General features: G+C 39.0%; 2 protein-coding genes across 3 annotated transcripts in view; one reads left to right on the plus strand and one right to left on the minus strand.

Moving 5' to 3' along the window:
* Nucleotides 1-2,832: 2,832 nt before the first annotated feature.
* Nucleotides 2,833-22,051, plus strand: part of bri3 (brain protein I3) — a 35,722-nt gene continuing 16,503 nt past the window's right edge. The window contains exons 1-3 of one of the 2 annotated variants that reach the window (XM_027139052.2): nt 2,834-3,434; nt 4,854-4,968; nt 9,267-10,617. In XM_027139052.2, the coding sequence (XP_026994853.1) occupies nt 3,266-3,434; nt 4,854-4,968; nt 9,267-9,399 (417 nt within the window). In that variant the 5' untranslated portion in view covers nt 2,834-3,265 and the 3' untranslated portion in view covers nt 9,400-10,617. Of the gene's footprint in view, nt 3,435-4,853; nt 4,969-9,266; nt 10,618-22,051 lie in introns of those variants that run through there. The other variant, XM_047800580.1, reaches the window with a different exon arrangement.
* The window catches only part of baiap2l1b (BAR/IMD domain containing adaptor protein 2 like 1b), a 39,053-nt gene continuing 27,464 nt past the window's right edge, over nt 10,463-22,051 (minus strand). Inside the window, exons 11-14 of the mRNA XM_027139051.2 lie at nt 18,215-18,274; nt 17,441-17,606; nt 14,167-14,207; nt 10,463-12,797 (exon numbers count right to left, since the gene is read on the minus strand). Coding sequence (XP_026994852.1) covers nt 12,725-12,797; nt 14,167-14,207; nt 17,441-17,606; nt 18,215-18,274 — 340 coding nt within the window. The 3' untranslated portion in view covers nt 10,463-12,724. The remainder of the gene's footprint in view (nt 12,798-14,166; nt 14,208-17,440; nt 17,607-18,214; nt 18,275-22,051) is intronic.

Below are 22,051 nucleotides of genomic sequence, written 5' to 3' on the forward strand. Positions count from 1 at the left end.
GACTGTCGATGTTAGCTATATTATTATTTTGTAGTACCATACATAAGTATGTAATATCATATATTTTTTATATAACCACAATGCTGTTAAATGCTTGATTCTGAAGTTCTTGATTTGAACCTGTAGTTTCTTCTGTAGGGAAAATTAAAGTTTTTTTTATTAATACTTTTGTTTTACCACATTATTGCTTCTGTAGAACAGGCAATTGTGTTGCAGAACTTTTACATTTTAAAATCAGAAGCAGATATGATTTCTTGGATGCTTCTACATACAAGGATTTGCTACTGGTTTACAGCAATGCTTATTCTGAATGCTGAATCTTCAGTAATACCTGAGAGGAGATTCAGTTAGAATCTAATTCTTGTGACGTGTGCAACTGTTGTTTTTGGTGCACTGTAACTATTATTTTTGCCACTTAATTGAGAGCTTTGTTTTAGTTTCTTATTAACATGACAAGTTATGTCTCCCCCTCCTGTCTCAAAGCATGTGCTGACCAACTGGCTCCTATCTTCAACAGATCACTGGAGCTGTGTGAAGTCCCCTCCTGCTTTAAACGCTCCACAATCATCCCGGTCCCCAAGAAACCCTCCATCATTGGACTGAATGACTAACATCTGTCATCATGACCCACCTAAAGACTGTAACATAACAGATGCTGGATCCCCTACAGTTTCCCTACCGAGCAAACAGATCAGTGGACGACACAGTCAACATTGGGCTGCACTACATTCTGCGACACCATGCCGGATTCTGTTTGTTGACTTCAGTTCGGCTTTTAATACAATAATTCCAGAAATTCTCTACACCAAACTACTAAAGCTCACTATACCCCCTGCCATTTATCAGTGAATCACCAGCTTCCTGACAGGCAGGAAACAACAGGTGAGACTGGGAGGTGTTACCTCCAGTATTCGGGCAATCAGCACTGGCGCTCCTCAGGGATGTGTCCTCTCCCCACTGGCATTGAAAAAATGCCACTGGGCAGGAAAAATCACTACTTATCCCTTCCAGGGCTGTCAAGTTTTGAAGACAGGCAAGAGTGACATCTCCAACCCAAAAAAAAAAACAAAAAAACAAAAAAAACTGTGTTTCACTAGGATCACTGACCACATTTTACCCAAATACAAAGTATTTGTTCAATTTCCATTTATTTATTTATTTATTTATTTGTGTTTGTGTGTGTGTGTGTGTGTGTGTGTGTGTGTGTGTGTGTGTGTGTGTGTGTTGCTCCCATATAAAACAGTTCGGCTCAAGCCCAGCCATTTTTAGGGTTATGACTGAAGACTATGTCCCGTCCAGAGACAAGCTGTTTCGTGTTGAGGTTTTGTTCAAACCGACCATCGAATATACCCTCTCTAATGAATGTTTTTTTTTCATTGATTGTTGCGTTAAATCTCACCCATATACAATAGTGCTGTTTTCTGATTGGCTATTGTGTAGCCTCTTTTTTTGATTGGCTGATAAGTGTCAGGCTCGACTAAGAGCTCCAGGGGAGACGCACTTGATTCCTGCCCGGTTCCATAGAGACAGCGATGCGGACAGATACATTTTGGGCACTGCGACATATTAAATATGATAAATAGGCAAAAAGTTTTCCTGCGTGAGAAATACAATGTGTGGCGGGAGAGTGGGAGAAAAGACCCAAATGACTGTCACTCTCAATGCGTGACACTTGACAGCCCTCCCCTTCTCACCCTGGACACAACCTCTTTCAGCTCCTCCCTTCTGGCAGGCGCTACATAACTTTGTTTACCAAAACTGCCAGAAACAGGAACAGTTTCTTTCCCCCAGGAAATCACCCTGATTAACAACTCACCATAATTATATTCCCTGCATCATATTTATAAGTACTACATTATCAGAACTGTCAGTCATCACATCATCCATATATGTTACACACTATTGCTGCTGCATATTGCACAAAAGCATAATATTACACAATATTGTTATTTGCACTACCATGCACTTCTCATACTTTATGTACATAACTGATCAGTCATATATTCTGTATTCATATTTAATACTCATACTGTCTATATTGTATCTCATCGTCTATTTTGTCTTGTCTTGTATAGTATAGTGTTATTTATGTCAATACTTTTAAGAGTCACAAACAGCTGGAACCAAATTCCTTGTGAGCGCCAACACACTTGGCCAATATACCTGATTCTAATTCTGATTCTGATGTTTTGCAGCAATTAACTGCATAACAGCATGAACATTCTTTATTAGATAAAACATTTTAATAGTTTACAAATTACTGTGTTAAAAGATATCACAACAGTCCCATCAGCTTTGCATAATGACATGTCTCAACCGTTATTACCGTTTACGACCGACAAGAGCCATTTGGATCCAACCAACAATATGCTCCTTTACAACTGACACTCTAATACAGTCTTTAATGCAGTCTTTAAAAACATTAGTCAGTCTATGGGAAATAACGAGAACGATTCGTAATTGTGGTTAATTGTTCAATTCGTTTAATTATGTGATGTGATAGCTGATGGTCAAAATGTTAGACACAGACAGCTGTGAATATGATGCCCAGTTCCACCAAGCTCCACTGCTGGGCCCCTAAGCAAGGCCCCTTACTTAACCCTAAGTTGCTCAGTTGTATGAAATAAAATAAAACAAACTAAAATGTAGGTCGGATAATCTGGATAAGGGAGTATGTCGAAGGTAAATGTTTTGTGCAAAAAAAAAAAAAAACCCAAAAAAACACAGATTCGAAACACCTCTATTTTTCACGTAACTCGTGGATTTGGCAACACTCCCTTGCAAAAAAAAAAAAAAGTTGCGTGTCTCTTTAAGAATCGTCTCGAACTCACTTCATCACATGACTGCTGTCTTGTGACAGAACAGATAACAGGACAATTCGTTTGAACTCTTACACAAGCGTTAAAGCTTATTCCGGGCTCGTTATGGCGTCTTTTAGCGTGTAAATAACTATTATCTACACTCCGTTCCTCGTGCGCGTGCTTTGAGCAGCGTGGATCACTCGGGGACAAAGTTGGCGCATGGAGGAAGAGGAGGGAGAGGAGGAGGAAAATTAGTTGCAGTTTTCTTCGTCGTGTTTGCTTTTGTTTTGCTCGCGGTTCTAGTCGCTACGTGTCGTGTGACACTTGACCAAACGATTAGTGAAAGAATCGAATAGTTTGAGATACTATATTTATATATAAAACATATCCGTGACTATATACATATATATACACATATATAGCATTGCTTTTTTCTGTAAAGAGCACACATCATTCCGTCGGATATGGATAATAAACCTCTTATTCAGGACAGACCGCCTGCGTACAACACCGTCCCCGGGGCTTATAATTACCAGCAGCCGCAGGCGGGGTACGGAGCGATCCCTCAGCCTGCTCCTGCACCTGCAGCCTTTCCAGCACCTCCTCCACCATACACGTTCCCCTCTGCACAAGGTGAGCCACAGGAATAACACCCTAACTCTACACCTACCTTCACCCCTACCTCTACCTTTACCCCTACATTTACAGCATTTAGCAGACTCTTATCCAGAGTGACTTAGATTTTTTATTTCAGTTTATACACCTGAGCAATTGAGGGTTAAGGGTCTTGCTCAGGGGCCCAGCAGTGGACTTGGGAATTGAACCAGTGACCTTCTGATCAGTAGTAACCCTTACCATTACCCCTACCCCTACCTTCACCCTTACCCTCACCCCTACCCTTAACCTTACCCCTAACTCTACCCCTACCCTTACCCCTACCCTTACCCCTACCCCATTTTGTAATCCATTGTAAATAATGTCCATGTCACCTCTCTGTTTTTTCCCTCTTTATCATAAATAAGTACAGGGCTGATAAACTAAACTGTTATTCATAATCCTAGTAATGTGTAAATGACGACCTGTAAGCCTGCCTCTGTAACACAGCCAAATAGAAATAAACCCCAGAAACTGTGTACATCCGCGTTTCCTTCTGTCTCTGTTCCTCTTCTGTTTAACAACTCTGTACTTACAACAAACGTGTAAATGTGCTCCAGTTGTCTCTAGTTAATGTCTTAAAAACAGGCTCCACTTTCTATGTATTGTTCACTCAAACTACTGAGAAATATAAACATTTGAAAACGTTTGTTTGTCGTAGGTGTTTAGACTTTACTGTGATCTTGCAAACAGGTCTGGAATAAAGCTACACATGAAGGGAAGTAGTTCATTGACCTATAGTAATAATAAAGTAGCTAAGGTGGAAGTTGGTAGTGATGGGAATAAGCAACATCCTTCATCCTGTACAGAGCAATAGGGCCTCGTTCGGCTGATTATCAACTGGTTTCCATTTCAGTTATTGCTAGCCTTCCAAAAAAGATTGTTTGTTTAAGTGAGTACTAAATCTGAATCAAACTGACCTCCAAGGCTGGTAATAAAACTAATTTAAAATGTCATTTAAGAACTAGCACAATGTAAATTCAGGAAATACCATCATCTTGTCAAGCAGATCAGTAGCCTAACAGGAAGTTTTCTACTTTGGGTGTGTTAGGTTTCACTTTCATTTCGGTCTAATATCAACAATCCGTCATTATTATTATTATTATTATTATTATTATTATTATTATTATTAAGCGCATGGAATTTAGATAACAATATGGCTTGCACTGATTGTTTACAAACTTGGCATCATACAGTATTCTGTGGTTTTATAATCTCCAGAGCTTAAAGGTCACGTGGCAAAGTAAGAATCAGGAAGTAGTTGATAAAGAATAGCAGCAAAGTTTCAAACCCTATAAACATATAAACGCACCTTGTCTTTGTTAAACCAGTCGCTGAAAGTCCAGTTCATCTGATTAATTATAGTTAGGATTTATACTTTATTATTCTTTTCCACAGGTCACCCAGCAGCTCCCGCCCAGGCTGCAGCCACAGGGACTCCGGCAAACTATCCGAGCACGTATACCATCATTCAGCCCTCGGTGGTGGTGGTAGGAGGATGTCCAGCCTGCAGGTGAGTAAATCAACTTGATGTATAAATGTACCTTGTTGAGAGAGCAGAACATTTAGGGAGCTTGTGAATATGTGCATTTTAGTCCCGCATGGAGATAAAAAATATAATAACGGAGCTCTCAGTATTCTTGTCTTTGAACCTGGTCAACAAGCACTAGAGCTACTGGATCTACCTGCTGCATAGTAATAGAAAACCTGAGCCTATATGTCATACTGCCCACTTTGGCCTTTAAATCATAATGAAACATCATTTTTATCAACCAACGTTTCATAGCTTGGGGTCTCACTATAAAATACTTTTCTTGAATATGGGACATGCTGCTGAGCTCCCTTCACTTCAGGCTCATGTAATTTGGTCTTCGGTGGCGGCTGACCGACATGGTCATCCACACACAGCAAAGAGTACCCTAGTACCCACGTGAGCCGCAAGCCCGATATTGACAATAAATGTTAAATTTAAAACAAATACAAAGAAACAGTTTGTGATTTACTTTTTCTTATCCTATTTATTCATGAAAAAAACGATCACTGTCAGGCTAGATAGTAAAAGAAAGCGATTACAACTTACTTTACATGTAAACATCATCGATACCAAAGTATATTTGAAATGTCAAAGGTATCACACTTGATCTGTTTACAAATATCGCAGCCCGTCTCTTTTTATTAACACTGTAGAACCTTTTTACAAGGGGCACTGTGCTCGTTCTCTCCGTCACTCCGTCAGTAGCCTGCTTCACTCCCAAAACCCAATTACAGATTAAATAAGGCTTTGGAGGGACAAAAAAGCGTTTTAGCGGCCGCCAAAAAATTTTCAATGTAGGAAAAACCCTGAATTTAATCTATATGCTCCATCTTACATTATGTGTTCCTGCATGATGATGTTACTTCAGGTTCAAGCATACAAAAGACCAAAAAGAAGAGAGAAATATCACAGGGATGTTTCTTTCCCCTTTCCTTGACTATGTTATACAGCGTTGTTGCACTCTACAGTTCTTCATTTCTCCACTCACGAAATTATTTCCCATTTGCTAGCAACATTTCTGTTTTTTGTATGGAACATACTGTCTTTGTTCATATGATGACATAAAGGAACCTGTTTTAGCTGCATTGTGACTGAGGGTTTGACCACAGCGGTTTCCATTGGCTCATTGTCCTGTTCGCCTTTAAATGAAATCAGAATAATTTGTTTTCCTTTTACATTATGCCACTTGTACAGATTTTTTTAGTTCCTCTGTGTTCATGTGATTGAGGGGAAAGTCCATAATGCTGCAGGTCATGCTGTGTTTTTTTTTTGTTTGTTTGTTATTAAAATCAGCAGAGTCATGGGTGAAGGAACTTGTACCATTTCTGTCACTCACAGATCTAGTCCAGAGCAAATCAGCTCAAAGCAGGTATAGTTTGTTGTAATCAAAATGATTTTCAGACAATATTAGTATTTTATCCCCGAAGCAAAGACTAAAACATCTGCTATGAAACACAATTACAGATTATAAATTAGAATATTATGGTGTTAAGTAGGAAAGACTTTCCAACATGCAACTTTTTCTTTTCTTTTTTTTTAATCCCACATATGGATGTGGTCATATAATTGGATTTTGAATTAATTTAACGCCACTAGATGTGTGTTGGGTAAAATAGTGAGTGTAACATGAGGCTTTATTCTTGTGGCATTATAACAGTCCATTTAATTTAGCCTGTTGTATCGCACTCGTTTGACTTGATTTGATCGGATTTCTTCTAATGGACTGAGAGTGAAGGCAAATTGGAGATTTTTTTCCTGCCTTTTCCGTGCAGAATATTCAAGCCCTTTGTTTTACATTGACTCAATGGGTGGTCTAGTATACCAGGCTAATCAGGAAGTTGTCTTGGTCTGAGTCATATCCCTTCTGGGAAGTTCAGACATCCCATATTTTCCGGGAGGGGGGGGGGGGGGGGGGGTTTAAACGTGTCCTTTTCGTATGAAGATGGGTTTGGATGCAGTTTATTTCACTATAGTTTTCACCATGAGCTGTTTCCTCAGAGGTGGAGGGAATAACACATGACTGAAACTGTCTAATACTCAGAAGCTCCAAGCACAAGCTACAGTGTGTGAGTGACATGTTTCTAGCCACAAGCTTCAGGATCTTTAAGGTTGATCTTCCAGGTTTCTTCACTTCTGGATTTACACAATTTCTTGTTCCAGTGACTAAGCAAACTTTTAAAAATTGCAACACAATGAGCTTTTTGAAGCAAGATATATTTCTCTATAAAGAACTGAAAGTGCACTGGATCCGGTCTTTACAGACGATTAGAGTTTTGTTTGAAACAGTAAGTGATGAGTAATATGATTGTTCATATGGTTGTCATGGGGTTAAGGGAAAAGGTCTGTGGTCGGTTATTGCCACGTCTGTCAAATTTGATGCTGAGTATTAGCCATATTTACTGATGAACCTGACTCGGTAGGTTTCCAACAATTCCTAGAAGTCACGGACTAAAGTTCATTAGATCTATCCGTAAAAGGTTAAATTGAGCCAGTCAAAATAAACATGTTTTATTTATACACTACATGTGGTGCAGAAGTCCTCAATAAGAGAATGCGCCGTAGAACAAATGCAAAAAAGGTTTATGAAATTAATAACTGGTTTGTTTAATCATTCTACATCACGGGACCCGATTCGTGCTGTACATTTCAAAGCCTATTAAGGTCTTCATCTATACCATTACACACTTGTAACTTCAAGCATTACCTGATTATTTTTTTTGTCAATATTCTGCAGCCCTAAGGGATAGTTATTTATAGATAAATTATTCATACAGTATATTGCTAAAATCTACTCTAAATAAGTGCAACTCATCAGAAGTGAAGGCAACAAAACAGTAGCCTCAAACGTCTAAAGATTGGCATTTTAAAGGCATCACACTAAACTTTGTGCACCGGAACAAGCACAAAGCTGTCGAGCTGTTTCCACCTTTTGCCTACTGAGACGTACAATATCAGTGGATGATTTGAGATGTGGTCTGTTTGTACTGAAGGTGTAAAGAATAGCACATACAATTCTGGGAAAACACATGCTAAACATAGTCTCTTTATTATAGACTTAATTACAGTCCTGTAAATAAAAGTGAAACATTTACATGATTACATAAACCTGGAGGAATTCAAGGTGAGTTCAATGGTCCAACATTGTCAGCTTTTCTCTGATGCATAGATAATAAAGACGTCCTCCACAATAAAAAGGCAGCATCCATGTTTTATTCACCTGCAGTTCAGCCTTTCTTTTTTTTTTCTCCCCAAGACTGCACTATCTACGTATTTCCAGCTAGTTGCACTCCTGTGGTGAGAAAAGACAAATCTAATTCTATTTACACAATTAAGTTACACATAATTGTACAACTAACTAACTAAGGATGAAGGAAAGAAGTTGAAGTTGGGTTTAAAGGTAAAGGATGTGTATTAGAGCTAGTAGTAAGTAAAACAAGGAAGTAGAACGTTAAACAATGGGAGGTGAAAGCATTTGAATTGGATTTGTTTTGTCGTTTGTTTGTTGTTTTGATTTGTTTATAAAGGCTCATTTGTGGAGCCGAATGCATTTCCTTGTTTTCATTCTGGTCTAAGGGTCTACAAACTTTTGCACTCTGCTGGGTCTAAAGATACATGATGGTATAGATTTATACATGACAAAGGCATGCTAAAATAAATGAACATGATCAGCACTATGCAGAAGTTGATTTTTTTTTTCTAGAACAGCATGCAAGTGTTTATTTTCTCTTACAGCACAACAATTTGACTAATGTAAAAAAAAAAAACCCTGACATCATTATAATTGATTTTAATGATTTTAATTATGTATAATTTTCAGGAAAGTCAGCATTTTAAATGTAAAAAAGAGAGGATAGTTTTTTTTTTTCTTTTAAGATGGAGACTACTTCCTTAAAGGTTAAATAAATGTCTCCCTTATTGAAAGCATGTCACTGATTCTACTATGTAACTACTATAGAAAGTATAGAAACTATAGAATGTGTTAATGTTAATTAAGGCAGGGTTGAGAAAGGCCCTTAACTGTCTCTGCTCCAGGGTGTGATTTCATGGCTGACTCTACAGTATTTTCCTAACAAGCTGGGATGTGTGACACATAAATAAAGGCTTCCTGTATAAAACTACAGTATATCAGGATACAATGAGAGAAAATCAGGACCGGATCACTGACCTGGATTCCTGTATAGCACAGTTTGTCCTGTAATATTTTACTCAATGATTTGTAGAATAGACATTAAGAGAAATAAAGTAGAAGTTAATGACAGGATTGTGTTCTTTTGTAGGGTGGGTGTGCTGGAGGAGGACTTCACCTGTTTGGGGATCATGTGTGCCATTTTCTTCTTCCCGCTGGGCATTCTCTTCTGTTTGGCCCTGCGGCAGAGGAGGTGTCCCAACTGCGGAGCCACTTTCGGCTAGACAGACCAAACCACAGCCACGTCTTGCGGCCCATTTAGCCATCGCTTGGATTCTTTTTCTTTTCTTTTTTTTTTTTAAAACCATGTTTTACATATCTATGTTTAAAAAAAAAAAGTAAATCATGCATACTATGATATCCCAATTTATAATAGCAAGTTGGCATACGGTTTCTCAGGTACTTTTTCTTTAAAGTATTAGCCAATGAGAAAGCAGCTTCACTTTTGTATTATGACTTGCATTAGCAACCTTTTTAGTATAAGTTTCTTTCTGCCTTTTTATAAATTGTGTAAGCCAGACGTCCTGTCATCGACTCACTGGTGCCTTTATAACAGCAAAACCGCTGCGATTTAGAACCGCAGAAGAACGGACATTAAAGAGAATGAACGAACAAAAGAAAAGATGATCACCATTTGAATCCTCTCGAAACCTCTTAATCACGTCTCAATCACGATTACATACGATAAGCACTTTTTTTTTCAACGATTTCTTTCAATCGGTTTAGAATTCTTGTCCCGACGAGGACTTCCTGTCCTGTATTTGTATGAGACGAGTATCTGTGCTACCTGGCGCCTTGCTTTTGTGTGGGGTTGGGAATCATTGCCACATCTCATCAGCCTCATTCACAGAACAAAAACATGCACGTCTCCTAATAAAAACCACAAATCAGGACTAAATCATGATCCGGCTTCTAGAAGACCAAACCACTTCCTCTCCATTCTCCACAGCAGGCCTGTTTTTAGTACGTCGATCATTACTTCTATGCCAAACGCCTCCATTCCCTCTAGCGCCTGCATTCCCTTTAGCAGCTAGTAACTGAGGAGTTTAGAAACTTGCTCTGAATGGTTTTCCTGGTTCCTGAATAGTCTCAGCTGATACTTGTTTCTAGTTCTTTTTGAAATCTTATCGATGAGCAAATCTGCAGGTAGAAAACTCTTGAGAATCTTTTCACACGACCCAGTACGACTAATACTGTAGATGCATACTCAGCTCTGAGACATTTTCCTACAAATGAAAGACAATCAGAACAGACAGTAAGACTGTCCCATTAAGTTCTAGTTTTGTTTCCTATTGATTAAAAAAAAAAAAAAATGCACTTGCTGCCATTATTGACCATGTAATTAAACATCAGGGGAAATTGCTTTAGACCACTGCATGTATAATCAATTCAGCCTTTTTATATGAATGATACTGTAAATAAAAATTCTAGATATGCAGAAATCCATGTCTTTTCCTGTGTTGTTTTACAAAATTCTTTATTTGTACATGTAGAACTTTTCAGTTCATGTCAAAATATAAGTTATTCAAACGTGTCAAAGATTAAACAGTACTTAAAGCACAATAATAGAACACAATAATCTCAGATTACTACAGATTATGAAATGCATGAAATTAAGAAATTCATCTATTAATAATTCTGGACCATTCATTCAAAGATTAGAGGAAATCAACAGACAGAAAAAGTGTCACCTGGATTAAGAGTAGAACAGTCTTAACCGAGTGATGTAGTCAGGATGGGTTCTTCTGCACCAGGAGTTCAGCTAGATAGGCAAGAGCTAGTCTTTGTGTGTTTTAACAGTCTTGAACATGGAACTTTAAGGAGATTGAAAAATACTGGAGCAATATGCACCGAGTTAGCCTGTGTCTTATTCTGGGTAAATTATACAGCTTTGGAGATATTACCTAAAAACACAAGTTCCTGTACCGAAATGTTGGGTTGAACAGAATAGGGTAGTTTTATTGCAGGCAACTACCTAAAACAGTAGTGGTGTTTGAGCAGAATCCAGAAGAAGTAAGTTTCTATTAATCAAAGCTGCTGGACATTTTAAAGGTCTTCCATTTTACTTACTGTTCCAACATCTGGCCAAATATGTATTATTTGTAGAAGTCAAATCTAATTATTGGATAGCAGGTTACACATCTAGTGAGCTGGATATAAGGGACCTAAAACAGAACCTTGTGGGACACCATAATTTACACTACACACCAGTAGTTTTCATCTATCACATGATACAGTACATATGTGCTTCATCCAAGACACATAATAGCAAGCATCACAACTGCTATATTACAGGAGACATGAACACTTGAAAGAAAATGCTCAACAAGATTGGTTATTGTCACTTTGACTGACAGAGGAAAGAGTGAAGTCACCCACAACACCAAGAGAGCAAGGCCAATTCTGCTTTCATGGATCCTAGCCAGGAGCACAATGACCATCTTATTACTCGATGGTTAACTTGTTTCAATAGCAAAGCAATAATACTACCTCTACAACAACCTGTGCATTCACAATTGGGAAATCCATAAACACTGTAACCTCGCGCCGAACCTTAAATCCTACCGAACTCTAACCTAACCTAACATACAGGATACATATTCAGCTGTGATAATAAAACATTTCAAAATGTTAAAAGAAATAAAACATTTTATTTTATACAGCAGTGATTCACAGGGCATCGGAAAAGGTAAAACTGCGTTGAGAAATTGAACGAATGGGTTCCTTACAGCGTTAAAATGAATTAAATACAATTTGTCTGTGTAATTATAAGGTACGTTTCAGCAACATGACTCAAAGGCAAGTGTGGATGCTTGTGAACTAGACATGGACACAGAAATCAAATTAAAGAGGTGAAAAAGGAAAAAAGCAGTATTAAATAGTATGTGGAAATGGGTCCGTAGCACAGCTTTTCGATCTAAACACACTATCAAGCATTCGGAATTAACACATATGTTTAATCCTAGTGTACAAAGATGTTCAGAATTTTAAATAACCTGATACAGTTGAAATATTCCGGCACAATCACATCTGCAACAATATATAACCTGAAAATTCAGTGCCTTGGTCCTATATACATTCATCACATGTCCCATGACAGTATAAAATTCTCAACAATTCTTATAAACCTAGGTGTATCTCAGCACAAGGAAGGCATGTTATTCTTGCAACTATAAAAGCAGTCATCAACGCCTCTGGTAAAAATTCAGGACAAAATATATTAGAAGCATTTTTACTCTATAGATTTAGCCAGCGCCGCTCTCGCTGGACGTCCAGGACAAACCCTGTTAGGCAGCACGAATGATGGAATGTTTGTTTTGGAAATTGTATGTGAATACGGGCTTTTATAATGTACAGAGCTACATGTGTAGTTTGATTGTGTGCAACGAGGCCAACAGGGTATCTAGTCCAACTCGAACATGGCCTTGAAGCTCATGTATGATCATATTGTACTTTGCAGAAGAAAAGTCTGCATTCACGCAGCAGTGTTTAATGGTGTTGAGGGGAAAAAGGCTGCTGATGGTTAGAAGGCTAGATGAGTCGTGATTATCAGATCTTAGGAGCGGATCTGTCGTTGGTGACTGTGGGCCTCAGCTTCACGGTAGCAAAAGGGTTCCCGCCCCTAAGGAAGGAACACACTCTGTTAAACAGTGGTTTTGTGCTAAAAACAACACAGTACTTTTATTTTGATAAGTTTATAGTTATATTTAATGTTGTTATACATTCAGAATACAGATCACTTACATAAAAAAACAGGTTGTCATGAAACCAGGAAGTCCTGAAAACTTATTGTCTGATACAAAGTGGCAGGCACTTATTTCCAGGGATTTCAGTACAGCGTAACAGATATTGCATCATCAGGTAGGCGTGGCCTATTTGATAATCTAACCCTAACCGTAGTTTTTGGTTGTTTATTTGTTTTCTAAAATAAATCTAAAATAAATCTACCTGTATAACTGTTTTGTCCTTCGTAGTATAACCGTTTTGTCCTTTTTTTTTTTTGAAAGAGAGCGTTTTTCCAAGACCTCCGTAAACAAGCCCACTTTACGTCGTGGTAACGAAACCCCTGGAATTTAGTGCCTGCCGATACAAAGCAGTGACACTGGAGACTCCTTTCATAAATGCTAAATAAGCAGCACCTTACTGAAAGCTTCACCAGACAAACCACTGCATTATTTGACAACTAACAGAATTTTTTTAACACTAAGCTAAACATTACATCTGTAAGACAAGTGTAACGTAAGTGTAACTAATCCTATTACTTGTGTTATAGTAGCTTTAAAAATCGAGAAATCGCTCCTTTACCAGCCTTCCTATTTTCACCCGGGTTATAAAACCAAAAAAAAAAAAAAGAAAAAAAAAATGCAGCTAAAAAAATAAAATAAAAAATAACATTAAAACTATCCAATCGATTGAGGGTGGTCAGAACGTCTGTCAGAGCCATTCGAATGAATGCACGACAATCCACACAATAAACGCTGAAATTTTCCACTGAAACCGTGCGCACATCAGATTGTGTAATGATTGGCAAAGGGTGTCTCCTAGGCAATGTAAACACTGCACAATAGTGGATAAGCAGGTACGAGTGATGGAATGTTTCTGGAATGCTTTTGTTGTTACAAAAGTGATGAGTCAGGCATGTTCTGGGAGTATTTCGGATATATTTCTAGGGCCATGGCGCTCATGACAAGAGTAGGCTTGCTTGCTGTTCTGACATTGTATACAATATAGACTGGCCAAAAAAATCTATAATATATATATATATATATACACACACACACACACACACGTATTGAGTGACATATTGTGTATATACACAATACAGATTTCTCAGTCAAAGTGTTCAAGACAGAAGCTTAAGCTAATATAAGGAATAGTGGAACATGTGGTTCAAGAAGAGTTGTTAATATTAACTTCTCTTCATGCCGCCTTTGAGTATAAAGGAAATCAAAATCCAGTGACGAGCTGATTCACATTAATTGCATACTCACCCTAGGAAAGCTGGTTTTGAAATTCCGTTTGGCTGAGAAACCTATGAGAAACAGGACACGTGTCATGTTAGCGTGCGCTACCCAATAAAATCCTTAAACACACATCAAACGGTTCTCTAGAAAGACATAGTGTCATTTTGTTTATTTAGGATCAAATGTGCATTTTGAATTGTATATGTCAGGTATGATAACAGTAAACCACAAAAAAACCCTATCTGTGATCATGATACGAGGGAGAGGCCTGTGTTCAGCTAGTCAGACTGGTATGACTGCTAAGTCTGTAAAACTTTCACCTAAACTGAACCGCAGACTGGAATCCATCCCTTTGCTGCTTGACAGGTTCACCCCAAATTCTGTTTGATTAAAGCTATTACATTATTGTAAGGTCATAATAAAATTTGTGTCTTAGGAGAGTGCCACTGCTGTAAAATGTAGGTTTACATGAACAATGCTGAGTGGTGCACTGACACAATGTTAACACAAGGTGGCAGACTAGATGACAATCTCCACTAGATTGAAGTCTTCAGAAGAGATAACTGAGCAAAAAAAAAAAAGGCGTGACCAAAAGCAGTATTTAATATTCTGAACTTAACATCATTAATTCTTTCAGTACACAGAAATCCATCCATTTTTGACAGTGACCGAATTAAACTGAGGACAGAAGGAGATTTTAGAGTCTGGAATGTTACAATAGAACTTCCCTCCCTTCCTTCCCTCACTGCCACTTTGATTTAAATACTATTCATCACATGCTGAATAAAGTGGGATGGATGCACCATCAGGGGTTGGACAGAAACATCTTCCACCTTTGCTTTTCCTGAAATAACAAGTGCTTGTGGTGTGCAATCTCTGTGTTTACGTCAGTTTTCCAGGACTGTACAAAACCAAGCCCTGTGTTAGTAATAACATGCCACCGTTCTTGGTGAGTCAATCCTCAGCAGGCGTTGGCCACCCAGCCTTTAAACCTCCATGGCTGACGTTTTATCGGTAGTACTTCATCACACAATGTGAATAGCCAAGTGGCTGAATGAATGGCTCAGTCGAGTGTGGGGGAGGTTTCAGGTTGAGCTCAGTGTGGAATTCCATCGGCAAGGCTGAGCAGTGACCCGGACGTGCGGAGGCTCCGGGGCTCACCGAGGTTAGGAGGCAAATAAATATTTCACTGAGTTTAGAGAGGAGTATCCCCTTTCATAGCACCGACATTCAATATGCCTACTGGCAAACACCTCAAAATCAGGGCTGTGTTTTTTGCTCACATTGTGCTTTGTGCCAGTGCTAGTTAGCTGCCTCACCCATTTCATCATATACTTTACATAGGGACACATTCTAATGGTTAGTAAGACCACAAAACATAAGGCAGTTGAAAGCGTCAGTGTTTATTTGGGTAGAGAGATCATATTTCATGTTGTTCTAGCAGCGACACTAAACTTGCTGAAGGGAAGAACAGATCTAAACGTCTAACAAAGATGAACTTTATTTTGTGATATAACAGGCTTTTGTCAGCACAAACAAAATTATTTACATGCAGCCACATTTTTACTAATGCTTTGCATAAATGCAAAACATGTAATTCCTACTTAGACTTCCCAGAGAGCCAAGCTTCCTTAGTCATTTCTGAGTGATATTTGCAGGCTAATTCCCATGTAATTCTAGAAAAGCACTTTTGCATAATACACTTTAAAGCAATCAGCACAGTTCACCTTAATGTATGTAAACACAGAAGCGCTTTCAATAAAAAGCTTCTTCTTTTTTTTTTAAAGTCTTTCCTGTTAATGCCACTCCTCTGGTCTAGCTTTAAGGATTTAGCATTGTCCTCTTTAAGGTGTAGCTGATCCTATGATCTACTCAGGCACATGGGATGTAATGATATCTATGCCACACTAATGTGTTCTGTATCCCTGTGCCAAGGCACGCTTAAAGCAGACACACTCATCTAAAAACTCATGTTGACCTAATGGTTTAGACAGCTATGTGATTTAGCTTCTTTGGTGTGTGTGCATTTTTATTCTAAATAATCCTGTCCCCAATGTATCCTCAGATTCCCGTTCCTGGCTGACAGGAGTGGAACGTCACGTGCTATATTGTGTTCTGCTGTCGTACCCCATCTGCCTCAAAGTTTGGTGTGTTGTGCTTCTGAGATGCTTTTCTGCTCACCACGGTTGTAGTATTAATAGCGGTTATTTAAGGTAACACAGCTGTACTGTCAGCTTGAACCAATCTGAGTATTCTCCTCTGACCTCCCTTATCATTTACCGCATTTGGACTTACATTCATATAATCTATAGAATGAAGCAGTTAAGGATTAAAGGCCTTGCTTAGAGCCAAAGCAGCAGCTTGGCAGCTACCTATCAGTAGTCCAATGTCTTAACCACTGAGCTACAGCTTGCCAAAAAGGCATTTCCATCCTAACGCTGCCTGGATGGATTCAGGATTTTTGCACCATTCCGTGTAAACTCTAAGAACTGGTGTGGGTGAAAATGCTAGGAGACCAGCAGTTATTCCATTACTCAAACCATCCCATCCAGCATATTTATTTCCGCATTTAGGGCCTTTTTACACCTCGTCACTTCATGTGTTTTCTCTGATCTGATAGCTATCTGATTTGTTAAAACTGTTCCGTTTACATTAGGCCACATATATGGCGAATATACATGTCTCGGCGAATCGGATATCAATCTGATCTTTCTACTCCCGCCCTATATGCAAATATATTTTGCCTCATTTCCGGGGTAATTGAAATGGAACAAGCTTTGGTGTATGCGGTTGCTACAAAAAACAGCATTTGTTGTTTGGGAAAACATATTTGTTTCTGGCGCGATGCATGACTCGCGAGTCACCTGCGAGTGACATACTTCCGTTTGGGAGGAGTATAGCGCTGACGTATGTGGCTTGAACAAGCACATTCATTTACACCTGTCCAGTTTCATCTGAAATGCGTCCCAGACCACCTCCTGAAGTGTTTTGAGTGATCGGATTTATATCCGTCTCGAAACCATTTCGGAGGGCATTCAGACCCGGTCTTTTTACCATTGGATAGCTATCTGATCACAGAAAACGCATGAAGTGACCAGGTGTAAAAAACCCCCTTAGACGTCTGATGTGAACATTAACTGAGCTGCATGTTTTGATGGACTGTTCTGCTGCCACATGGTTGCTAGGATAAGCAAGTGTTCACCTATTCCTAATAAAATGCTCAGTGAGTGTGTATTCAGATTTTCAGTCAACACAAAATGCTCATTCTACATATGAAAGGATGAGTAAGAGAGCTACATACTGAGTATTCAGAAGAAGGCACATGTGTCTGAATCAGGGACTTGGTCGAGTTCCTCCTGAAGGAAGTGTCGCTGTAGTCAGGAGGAGGCAGCAGCACATCATCCTCAGGGTCCTGCTGCGTGAGGTTGGCCACACTCTTACTGCGTGCCGGAGGATTCCCAACAACACTTCAACAGCAGGCCACATGTTAGAACATACAGTACCACATCCATACAACACATTATGCATGTTTAATAATGCAGTGTTTATAAGGAACGGACAAAAAAACTGAAATATCTTCCTTCACTTTATGTGCTGGGCTTTTATTTCACTTGAAGTCCAAAGCTGTTCCTTCACTTTGCCAGTAATGCATTTTATTATCCATACAGGATCAAAACAATTGCAACCTAAGCTTTTCCCAAATGACTGGTCAGTTAAGGGCAAGCCCATTGAGTGAGCCTTATTTTCAGACATTTAAGTACTTCAACTGCATGAAATTGAGGAACACAGTAGACACGGTGTATTGTTTCCAGACTGAGGTCCTCAGGTCTTTAAACTAGGTTACGCGGTAATGTATTTCCTCCTAATGTGTTTTTTACGCGACCGTTTTAAGAAGCCGTGGCAATGCGGTACATTCTAACAATGAGGAGCTAAAGGTCTTTAAACGTAATGATCCTAAAATAGAGCCTGAACCTAGCTTGGGTTTCCTCGTCTTTACAGGAGGACTGATCGGTATCAGTGGCAATCAAGAGGATTACAGAGAGGTGCAAGTGTGTATGAGGGGGAGTTTGATTACCTGTTATTTACCACAGGATCTACATATGGACGACAGTAGGAGGATGGAAACCAGCCCCTTCTGTGAAAAGCAAGCAGAAACGTATTCGACGTTCAGTTATGTGTTCAGTATTCAGTTATTAGCTTTGAAGAATATATCAGAAAAGGAAATTAAAACATGCAACCATATTAAAAAAAACCAAACAAAACAAAACATTGAAGCATTTTAAATGACAGCTCATACCGAGAAGGCAGATTACGGCAACATGAAACTTTGCATAATAAAATTTCAGACAGAATAAGTTTCGAGCCTTCAACAACAACATAGGACATAAATGCATAAAGGGTAAAGAAAGTAATTTCATATCCAGGGCAAGTGGATAAAGATCCCACCAGACAGAGAACCCTGATGGAGAAAGAAGAGATGAAACGACCATAAAGTGCGGGATCTGATCACGGTGAAAAATTAACGCTCGACCATACGGTGAAAAATGGATTACGTTTTCCTGATGAGCTGCTTTTAATATATAGATATGTTTTTTTAACAATAAGAAACAGACAGATCCAGGTTTCACCAATGTTTCCTCATCATAGCCAACCGATACAAGGAAGAAATAGAAAGAAACCCATAAAAGACCATAAATTTCCACACCTCTAATCATATCCTTCACACTGACATTTATACATAGTAGATACTGTTGAGTTTAAACTGCTTATTTTTTTGCATCATTAAGAAGACACCGTTTTCCAGAGAGATTTATAAAAGTGCTCTTGAATCTCTATCAAAAACTTCCTTATATAAGTTAATTAGATTAGGGACCGAGTATACCGTGGAGAAATACTTGTGAAAACCTGCCGTTTTATATTATTGGCAGAAGATGTAAACAAATTCCTCAGTTGACAGCGGATTAGTGTTTGCTTTTTATTAATATTATTATATAGCATTAAACTTTTTTTTGGCATAGTAGTGATACAATTTCCACTTCAGTTAATCAGACTTTTCCCTGATCTCTGGAGTCACGCTCATAGCTGTACGTACTGTACACGTTCATTTCCACAGTGCATACATATGCATTCAAGCACAACAGTTTGGTTTATCCAAACTTTTACACACAATGCAACTATAAGCCTGACAAATTAGGCCCAATGAACATACACTAAAGATTCTACAACCGACACAAGAAGGCTATGTCTTCTAGTCAAGACTCTATGTACCCACAGGCATGGCTCAAGTGTTCAGAGAAGATCTGCACCTCAAATTACTTTCTCCAGCACCTTTACTCGGGCAGCTTCACATCAGTTCACACCTCCAGACTTCAATGATTGACTTGTAACCTTAATAACCTTTATCCCATCAAAGGGTTGATGACCCACTCGAAGTGCTGAAAGCTTCTCAGATGAGTCCAGTCACGACTTCGGCCTGACTCACTTCTACCAGACAATTCTCTGACCTGAATGACTAACAAATTACACACATAGACACGAGTACCTTCTCCTTCTCTAAAATGTTTTTCTTAAAAGATAAGATGCTCTGGTAAGCACAGAATGCAAGTGCCTCCAGTACACTAGACAGACTGGTATCTTGTAGCTAGTTTCACCCAAGTGTTCTGCTTAAAATTTCACTGATACATCTATTGGGTGTCAATCCATCCTCTGGCTTCCGTAACCTACAGCTGTAAACCCTGCTGGAATCTTGTCTGTATATACAAACTTGAGTTCATCTTTCATTTATTTGAAGGCATCTTTCATGTCCTGAGTAAATATAGCTATATACCTGTTTGATTTGACTAGAACAGGCACCACAAACCTCTGTGTAAGTCAATAGTAAAAAGCAGAGACATGTGATTGAGCCCGCTATGCCAACAAGTTTCTCATTTACACCCTATGAGTGTATCTGACATTAGAAGAAAGAAGAATGTTTTATTAATGAGAACAGAATTCGAGGCTGAAATTGATTTTAAACACAAACACAAGGGTCCAAGCGAACCCGGCTATCCTTATGTGTTAGAAAGCATTCGTTTTTGCAAAGCTAATGCGATGGTTAAAGCTGCTGATAACTAAACTAGTATTCCTAAAATATAGAAACTGATTAAATGCATCTCATTGAAATGCAGGCTTCCACCATCTGGGAACATTCGCTTTAAGGCTGCTGAAGAGAACGCTTCGTAAATATTTGGAGTAGTGGTGGAAACCAGCAATTTTCTCCCACATAGCTGTTATTCTTCTGCAGCTGTGCCCTGATTGGCTCTCTTCACCTCACAACAAGACGTTTCAGTAGCTGGTGGCCCTGTCGTGTGTATAAAAGCTAGTGAGCTTACATGCATGCAATCAACGTCCTTTCTGCCACCGTTGATTTGCAGAAAATCACTGGTAGCTGTGTGTAGAGATATTCTCCACTGAGGCTCCAACAATAGCATTAGTGATTATGAAGGCTGAGCGAGAGCCTGCCCTTAGCAGGTGCAATGCACCACGCTCCAGTGATCTGTCATGGTAGTAAATATACGTTATAAATATAGATATAACATTTTTGAACCTTGTAAATATGCACAATTGAAGGTAGACTTTTTTTTTGTAAAGGCATTTATAATAAGCAATTTATTCTACGCTTTCATCTGTTTTAACCAGTCAGTTTAGGACAGTAGTTTCGACCAGTGGCTTGTGAGACCTTCACCCCTGCCCTGTGGAGGTTGCTGGTGAGGTCACTGACTGAGATTTCGTTTTTGTCTTCACAGCTCTGACAATGTTCCTGCCATCAGCTGCTGCTGGCCTACCTACTCCCCCTCTGATTGTAATACACCAGTGTTGTCTTTTTTAGGTCCTGGTTCTGATCAATTTTCCCTATTTTTTCAGCTTCGAATTGGCTTGTATTTCTCCGAGGTCTTTGTGCTGGTTTATCTTTTTTCACAACCAAAACTTCTTCTGTCTTCAAAAGTGAAACACAGAAGTCTAACCAAGACATTCAGAGCTATTCATTTCCCAACCTTTCTGTCTAACGTAACCTACAGTAATCGAATAATAAAGCTAGCGAAACTAACACCTGTAAGTCACATATCATTTATCATGACTGCCCAGTCGTCCTCGTCCTCACTGCTGCTCTTGTGTCCAGTGGATTTGAGATCTGAATTAAAGAGGGATATCCACAGGCGCAAAACTATGGATATAAAGTGAAAAAAGTGACATTGTAAAGTGATTTGCACAAAGGAGCAGTCCTAAATCGGTCTACAAGCATTTTCAAACTTGTTAGGAAGAAACTAGGTGCTATTATTCTATCTAGGTATGGCATCACAGTACATGTAGGAGTGCCAATACCAGTTGTCTATCTCGTAATCTGCTGTTACACCTCCTTTTGTGTGACTAAATCTTTCAGCAAAGTTTCCCAGTGACCCAGTATTTGCAATAAATTCCAGTCATACAGCAGTAATTCCTTTTCCTTCTAGGCTGTGGTCATATCTGACTACATTAATACAATATTATGTAGCTTTTGGCTAAGCCGCTTGTAACCACAGTCGAGGCTGCAGTCGTCTTGTTCTCCAAAGCTGGGGATCTCTTCCTCTCATTAATTCCCCCTGGTTTAAGGTGCTTTCTTCTAAATTATAAGCAGTTTTTATAGAATGCTATTCCCCTGAATTCAACTACTCAGTCTTCTTAGTCATCCTCACTGGATTTGTGTGCTTCCAGTAGTTTTCCGTATGTTGAGCGGTGCTTACTCTTGTTTCACACTCCCTACCATGACATGCCACTCTACATGGACCGTTTCATCCTCATCAGCCTTATTTAGTGTGCTTCCTGGGCTTTAACATGCACTTTTGTTTTCCAACTTTAGTCCCTCTCAGTTGTGTAAGCATGGTTATCACCTCTG

Source organism: Tachysurus fulvidraco, chromosome 15 (assembly GCF_022655615.1).
Source record: "Tachysurus fulvidraco isolate hzauxx_2018 chromosome 15, HZAU_PFXX_2.0, whole genome shotgun sequence".
Classification (NCBI taxonomy): Eukaryota; Metazoa; Chordata; class Actinopteri; order Siluriformes; family Bagridae; genus Tachysurus; species Tachysurus fulvidraco.